The sequence below is a fragment of the Benincasa hispida genome, chromosome 3, assembly GCF_027475165.1.
Source record: "Benincasa hispida cultivar pf3 chromosome 3, pf3_genome.v1.1, whole genome shotgun sequence".
Classification (NCBI taxonomy): domain Eukaryota; kingdom Viridiplantae; phylum Streptophyta; class Magnoliopsida; order Cucurbitales; family Cucurbitaceae; genus Benincasa; species Benincasa hispida.
Window position 1 is genome coordinate 35,983,264 of NC_143480.1, and position 9,007 is coordinate 35,992,270.

Sequence of the window (9,007 nt, forward strand, 5' to 3'; positions counted from 1 at the left end):
TCAAATGAGTTTACCAATTATACAATAGATCTCAAGTGATTGTATTTTAATTTTTAATATTTTGGGAAAGATTAAATTATGCCAAAAAACGATAATATATGGAAAATATATAAAAAAATTGGTATTATTCGAATACAGGTTGACACTAAGATTTTATATAATTGAGTTTTCTCGATGAATCTTGGGTAAATTAACATCGAGATTTTATATATTTGAAAAAGATGACAGGATCTGAGTGTATAATGGACGAGATGTAGCAAGAAGGCTCAAATCAATCAATAAATTAAAAAAAAAAAAAAAAAAAACTGATTTTTTTAACTAAATCTCGGTGGTTCTCGTCCAAGATGGATTGAGAAAAACTATTCTAACGAGTTTTTTAAAAAAATGCTAATTTTGAAAAGTAAAATTATTACAAACTATTTCATACACTTTTCCTTTTAGTTTTAGAGATTTGGAACACCATATCTCAAACAATGTCAAAATTCTCACTTATAAATATGTCGGTGAAAATATCAAGTTGTAGAAAATCATAAAAAATTTCAGTAAATTTGGTCCTTGAACTTTTAAGAAAGTAATAAATTCATCTCTAAAATTTAATTTATTATGATACTTATTGAATTTCAAAATTGTAACCATTTAGTTCTTAAACTTTAACAAGTAACAATTTAGTCTTTTTATACTTTATAGTTTGTAATAATTTGGCCTCCGTTGTGAAAAATTTTATTAAGACTTAACTTAATTTCTTATCCATGTAGATTGATAGAATTGACTAGGGATCAAATTTGTTTATAAACTATCATGGCTAAATTGTACTGAATAAAAATTGACACTTAATTTTGATAAAATTTATCAACTCAAAATTAAATTGTTTCCAATTTAAATGTATATGGATTAGCTTGTTAGAATCTATGTAGAGAGATATTCGGATTAAAAAGTATTGTGTAAGAATCAAAAGAGATAAGTTATCCTATTTATAAATATCACGTGGGAACTAATATGTAAAATTGATTATACAAATTGATTTTTTCTTTTTTTTAAAAAAATATTGTAATTAAAGTGTGGGGTGGGGGAATCGAACCTCAAACTTTGAGGTCGATAGTATGAACACTATGTTATGTTCTTGTTGGTTATACAAGAGAAAAATGATAACAACAATTTTAAATTATATCACTCAAAATGTTTTAATTTTCACATTTTCAAATGATTTCAAAAGTTCAAGAATCAAAGAGAGTTCTCAAAACTTGAGACACAACCGAAATCTACTTCAAATTTATGGAGGTTTTTTCTTTTCTTTCTTTTTTTTTTTCATCTTAAAAAAAGGACAATATTGACCTTTTAAATAATGAATAGACCATGGTACTAGATAGGGATGTTAAAAAAAACCGATACCCAAAAAAACCTATCAACCCAACTTAATCTGTGTGATTTGGGTTGAATTATCAAGATTGAGTTGAGTTCAAATCAATGAAAATTTTATGGGTTTAGCTAAAAGAACTTAAACCAACTCAAACCAATCCGAACTTATTATAAATTTTAAAATGTATGTTTTTTACTTATGATATAATAGCCTCTGCACATATTTATTTTTGTTTTATTTAATTTCATTAGTTTTTGTTAGATAATTTATTCTCCAACAACTCCTAGAAATATGTTTTTTTAGCACTTTACAAAGAGATTTTACATTATATAAATTGAAATTGAGTTGTTAATCTTAAATTAATAAATGAAAATAATTAAATTAAATTTTTACGCATTAACATTTTACTTTCTTTTATAACAAAAATTTAAATAAATGACTCGAGTAACTCGAACTAACTAAACCCAAACGTTTCATAGTTGGCTTGAGTTGGGTTAATCTTTTAAACTATTTGGGTTGAAGAAATTTATAATTTCAACAATTGAGATGGGTCTGAAAAGTCCTTCAACCTAATCCATGAACATCCTGATAGGCCAGTACTAGATTTTCATCAACACATTGTTATTTTAATAATATTTTTATATTTCTATGAATTGGACATCAACATAAAAAGGAGTGGACATTCGCGTTGTTTCATGAACAAAATTCATACGGCATAAAAAATAAATATCACAGAAATAATCTTAAAAATGTTATGAAATTGAGTAGCACAACGGGAATATGGATATGAAAAATATAATATAATAATATTATATATATAATAATAATAATAAATAAAAACTAAAATTACAAAATAAAATAACTAAAAACATAAAAAATGGATAATATGAAAATTAGTGGAAGTGGAATTCTCACAAATATATATGTGATTTTAAGATCCATCAAATGCCACTAGCAAAATGGATATCTATTTTCTATTATAATATTCATAATACTCCCCTTTAGATGCCTATATATATATATATATATATATATATATATATATAAAATATGCCTCGTTAAAACCTTATTAGGAAAAACCCCAGTGAAGGAAAAAGAGCACATATTTCATATAATACATACTCCTAAAAAAAATACAATATATTTACTCCCCCTCATGAAAACATCACTTAAGATCTCTGAGTCGCACATTCCAATGTTGTGCACCAATTTTTCAAAAGTTGTGATTGGTAATGTCTTTGTAAATAAGTCTGTTAGGTTATCTTTCGAATAAATTTGTTGTACAATGATGTCGTCATTTTCTTCAAGATCGTGAGTGTAGAAAAGCTTTGGTGAAATATGTTTTGTTCTATCTTCTTTAATGTATCCTCATTTGATTTGGGCTATACAAGTTGTGTTGTCTTTGTGGAAGATTTTTATTAGAAGACAAGCCACATATTTCACGAATGTGTTGAGTCATTGACCTTAGCCATACACACTCTCGACTAACCTCGTGAATTGCAAGAATTTCAGCATGATTTGAGAAAGTGATTGTTATAGTCTGTTTCACCGATCGCATGATATACGGTTCCTCCACATGTGAATAAATAACCTGTTTGAGATCTAGTTTTATGTGGATAAGATAAATATCTAGAATCTGCATAACCAACTAGACCGAATTTTGATTTATTTGAATAAAACAAACTCATATCGATTGTTCCTTGGAGATAACAGAGTATATGCTTAATTTCGTTCCAATATCTTTTTGTAGGAGAAGAACTATATCTAGCTAATAAATTTACTGAAAATGCAATACTTGTTCTTGTATTATTAGCAAGATACATAAGTGCATCAATTGAACTAAGATATGGTACTTCAGAACCAATAAGTTCTTCATTATCTTCTCGAGGTCGAAATATATCTTTCTTTATATCCAATAAACGGACTTCTATTGGAATATTTAATGGATGTGCTTTGTCCATATAAAATATTTTCAAAATTTTTCCTGTATAAGTTGATTGGTGAATAAATATTCCATCTACTAAATGTTTAATTTGCAAAGCAAGGTAAAATGTTGTTTTTCCGTGATCTTTCATCTCAAATTCTTTATTAAGACATTCTATTGTCTTTGAAAGCTCATCAGGAGTTTTAATTTTATTCAAGTCATCAACATATACAGTTATAATAGCAAATCATAATTGTGATTTCTTTATAAAAACACACTGACATATTGGATTATCTTGATATCCTTCTTTCAATAAATATCTACTCAGACAATTGTACCACATTCGTCCTGATTGTTTCAATCCATATAGTGATCTCTGTAACTTTATTGAATACCATTCCCAAGAATTTGATGTATATGTTTCAGGTACCTTAAACCCTTCTGGGATTCTCATATAAATATCATTATCAAGAGATCCATATAAATATGTTGTGATTACATCCATAAGATGCCTATTCGGACTTTTATACAAAGTCAAGCTAATTAAATATCTTAATGTAATTACATCCACCACCGGAGAATACGTCTCCTCAAAATCAATACCAGGTCTTTGTGAAAAACCTTGTGCAACTAGTCTTGATTTATAACTTATGACCTCATTATTTTCATTTCTTTTCTTCATAAATACTCATTTGTATCCTACAGGTTTAACACCTTCTGGTGTTCTGACTACAGGTCCAAAAATCTGATGTTTTGAAAGTGAGCTTTTTTCCACTGAAGCCAATCTTTTCTATTTTGACATTCTTCAACAGATTTTAGTTCATGATCTTCATTTTCAGATATAATATCTGAAGGAACTCATTTTAAAGAGAACTTATAAGCGGAAGCATGTCGTCCAAATTCCATTTCAATTGAAATAAACATTTACAGTAAAACAATACAGATTATGCATCGTAACATAAACTACAACATGCTTTTGAACTAGAAAAATGGTTTAGAGATTATACCCTTAAAGAACTCTTCTTCAAGTAAATTCCTCGTACTGTCACGAACTCTCCTCGAGCAAACAACAACGAAAAAACTCGAACCAAAAGTGTAGGACACTACCACTTGGTGACCTTGGTATTCTCGAGGTGAGAATCCATGAGTGGTGGGCTCTAGCTATTTTGGTTAGGAGAGAGTTAATGGTTTGGAGGAGGAAGACGATTGAAAGAAGAATAAGCTATCGCATAGCAAAGTTTGTTTCAATCATGTAGGCGATGAGGCTATCGTATAGTTTATGAGTTAATCATATCGTCTTGGCTCAAATTGTGTAACTCTTCTCTTCTTGGAATAATAAAATTATATTTCATTTATTCCCTTTGCCATAGTAAACCGCTTAACCTCCCACTAAGATAGTTAGAGAGAAAAGAGGGATAATTATCAAATAATTAATAATATAAATAAATATGATAATCAACTTATCATCTTATATTTATAACCTATAGTTTTAATATTGCATCATATACAATATAAACTATAGGTCCTTTTCTCTATTTTATGGCATTTAATATAAATCATATTTATATTAAATTTAACAACGATTTGAATCTCATTCAAATATTTATTCCAACAATTAAACAATAATGTATCAAATACATTATGTCAATTATATCATATATAATTAAATTCCCTCTTACTAATTTGAACATTTCAAATTAACCCAAAAACTGATTCTCAACTAAATCCTTTTAAGCTACCAAGTGGACCTTATGGACCTACAACTTGAAGCTCCAACGGTACGTGAATAATTAATTAAACTCTTTAATCACATTATCCACTATCTAATGACTTTCGGGCACTCCACTAAAGACCGATAGCTACACTCTTCACACTACAGATATATTTCTGTGTCCATTGGATATAACCAATCAATAGTACGATGACCCTTCACAAATTGCTCGTAAGTACAGCTGGGCCAAATTACCGTTTTTCCCCTATAGTTACATCTAACTCCTTAAGTACCACTGATTCCTCTAATGAACAATAGATCATAGTCTCACTATGACTAAACTTCTCTCGGACCAAGAGAGAGTGTGACGCCACATTGTTCAAGACCCGGAATCAACCCTTAAGAGAGAAATTTATCTACTTACCCCTGCTTTGGGGAAGGAGTGAATTTCATTTGTGTAGCTGAGTTCGCAGCTCCCCAATCAGACAAATCCCCAAAATGATAAGCTTGTTGAGTCGGCGATCTGGCCACTCCCACCCATACAAATCAAAGGACCACCCTAATAGGCAGGAGTTCACAACTCACTCAGGATTAAAGTCATGTTACCTATGGTCATCCTAGTGAAATGGAAGTCTCTACGACTGTAACAACCCCACTTTCTAGGACTACTAAAAAGGGGATCGCTACTGCATTCATGCATAAATATTCTCATTGAAGAAAATAAAATAAATTAAAGAAAATAATCATAATCTTAAACTGCATTAAGTCTATAAAAAAAGTGTTCTAACATATCTCAAAATCTTAAATCGTTCAACCCGGGCATCCTTTTTAACAAGAAACAATTTATAAAAAAAAATGAATAAATAAATAGATAAATTAATTAATTAAACAATGATAAATCCATGAATGGATAAAAACAAAACATGCGAAAATATAAACAGTCAAATGCGGAAGTGAATTTTGGTTCCTTTGGCACTGTCACGGATTCCTCTTGTCAGTCGCCCGAGTGTCCTTGCCTTTACCTGAAAAAAAAATAAGGATAAAGGTTGAGTATAAAATACTCAATAAGTGATCCCGTTACCGGGATCAGACTATGTATCCACGAGCAAAGAAAAAATAGCCTTGGCTTATACAGTTATATCAGTTTTTATAATGAAAGGAAAACCAAAAGACGTACTATCTTGCCTTGAAACGCATGTCTAGCGGCTCGTAGGCACACTGTCAAGCATGATAATAACATGAACGTGAACCCATCGACCAACGCATGTCTAGCGGCCCGTAGGCACACCGTCAAAACATGAAACATGAAAATAAAAGTAACATGAACGTAAACCTGTCGGCTCACACATGTCTAGTGGCCCGTAGGCACACTGTCAAACATGATAATAACATGAACGTTAATCTATCGGTTCATGCATGTCTAGCGACCTATAGGCACACCGTCAAACATAATAATAACATGCGTCAAGGCAAGACAATAAACCACTCTACTAGTCTATTCATGCATCATATACATAATATCAGTACTGATAATAATTTTAACATGCTCATAATATTTGTAACCACCATGCAACTAGCAAAACATAATATCAAACAAAATCATGCTCCAGAGTCAACCAAGTAACTTGATAGGTTTAATCTAGATCGCCTGCACGAAGGCACCAGTAATAGTATCACTTACCTCAACTTGGTCACAAAAGTCCACGCAAATAATTCCTTAAAACCTTTGGAAAACTTGAATCGACCCAAAGTTGTAGCTTGATCCAAGACAAATTCCAAAACTTGATTCAAGTAGCCAATCTGATCAAGAATTAATTCCAAAATCAATAACTTATTTTTTTCCACTATTACTCTCAATCCAAAAGAATAACCAACCAACTTACACAAAACTTACCAGAACTGAAATTCTCCGATGAAGAGAATGGTCCTTTCTTTGTTAGCAATGCCTCGAAATCCAGATCCTGAAAGTCGACACAATGGGTAACACTAGAATCATTTCCAACACCAAGAGGTACTTTAAAAAGACTCAACACCAAACCTTGCCCAAAATAATCCAATTCTTACCCAATCTCAAAAAGGCAGAGGCGGCGAACAGAACGGCAAGGAGGTGGTGCTGCTCGTGGCGGCGAGGAGCTTACGACGGCGGCTGGAACTCACGACAACGACGACGGAATGGCGAGGCACTGCTTGCGGTGGCGCTGGCGAGGAGATCCGGCGACGTTGCTTGCAGCGGCGCCGGAACGGCAAGGCTGGCAGTTAGAAGGCGGACGGGGGTGGGTGGAAGGTGCTGGCGGCTAGGGCTGGAAGGAAAAGAAGAAGAAGAAGGGAAGGAAAAAGGGTTGCATGCGTGTGGGTTGAGGAGAGAGAGAAGTAAATTTAATTTTTTTTTTCTTTTTTTTTTTCATTCCTTTAACCCTTTCCATAAGTATATATAACCAAATTAAACTCTTCCTTCTCCCTTGAAAAACAAATTCCTTAATTATCTCCCAAAAAATATATATATATTCCTCTTCCTTTAAAAAAAAGAATCTAATATACACATTTAATTATCTCCATAGATAACCAAATCTCCCAAATATAAGCCAAAATAAAACTCAATTAATTCCAAATAATTAAATCATATTTTAGCTTAGCCCAAAAACATAAATCTCATATAATTTATCCAAGTAGCCAACAATAAAAAAAAAAAATCTAATTACAAAATAAAAATCAAGATGTTACATTCTACCCCCCTTAAGAAACTTTCGTCCTCGAGAGTTCTAATCCTGAAAAAGCTTGGGATAATGCATCCTCATGTCGTCCTCGCGCTCCCACGTTGCTTCCTCGAACTGGTGATTCTGCCAAAGAACCTTCACCAAAGCTATCTTTTTGTTGCGCAAAACTTTCACTTCCCTGGCCAGGATTCGAATGGGCTCTTCTTCGTAGCTCAGGTTCTCATTTAAATGCAAAGGCTCATAATCCACAAAATGAGATGAGTCTGCTACGTACTTCTTCAACATGGAAACATGAAAAACATTGTGAACTGCAAAAAGAGATGGGGGCAAGGCCAGTCGGTATGCTACAGGGCCAACCCGCTCCAAGATCTCAAATGGCTCGATGAAACGAGGGTTCAACTTACCCCTCTTGCCAAACCTCAACACTCCCTTCATAGGTGCCACTTTCAGAAACACCTTTCCACCTACCTCAAACTCTAGGTCCTTACGCTTAACGTCAGCGTAACTCTTCTGCCTGCTTTGAACCGTCAACATTCGGGCCCTAATCTTCTGTATTGCCTCGTTCGTGGTTTGTACTAACTCAGGTCCTAGTAATTTTCGCTCACCAACCTCATCCTAGCATACGGGTGACCTACAACTCCTCTCATAAAGGGCCTCAAATGGTGACATACCAATGGTTACCTGATAACTATTATTATAGGCAAACTTTATCAAATGCAGGTGAGAGTCTCAACTCACTGCAAACTCTAGTGCACAAGCACGTAACATATCCTCCAGGGTTTGGTTCAAACGTTCAGTTTGATCGTCAGTTTGTGGGTGAAAAGCTGTACTGAAATCCAAACGTGTACCTAATACTGCCTGAAGGCTCTTCCAAAAGCTAGAGGTAAATCGAGGGTCCCTATCAGACATGATGGACACTGGTACCCCGTGCAATCTTACCACTTCTTTCATATACAACTGGGCCCACCTACTCACTGAATATGCAGACTTCCCTGGAATAAAATGTGCCAGCTTGGTAATTCTATCCACTATAACCCAAATTACTATATAACCCTTCGCTATTCGCGGCAAACCTACAATGAAGTCCATCGAGACATGCTCCCACTTCCATTCTGGTACGCTCAAAGGTTGCAACAAACCTACTGGCTTCTGTCTTGGGGCCTTTACCTGCTGACACACCAAACACTTACTGACAAACTCTGCTATCTCCACTTTCATGTTATTCCACCAGTAGCAACGTTTTAGGTCCTGGTACATTTTGGTACTGCCAGGATGTATTGAAAATGGGGAGTTATGAGCTT

At 33.4% G+C, this 9,007-nt stretch overlaps 1 protein-coding gene across 1 annotated transcript; it reads right to left on the reverse strand.

Annotated features, from left to right (window-relative positions):
- Positions 1-7,751: 7,751 nt before the first annotated feature.
- On the reverse strand, positions 7,752-8,552 carry LOC150037227 (uncharacterized). The gene has a single exon (XM_090312481.1). The coding sequence runs from the start codon at positions 8,238-8,240 to the stop codon at positions 7,752-7,754; it is 489 nt and encodes a 162-aa protein (XP_090168607.1). The 5' UTR covers positions 8,241-8,552.
- Between the last annotated feature and the right edge of the window lie 455 nt (positions 8,553-9,007).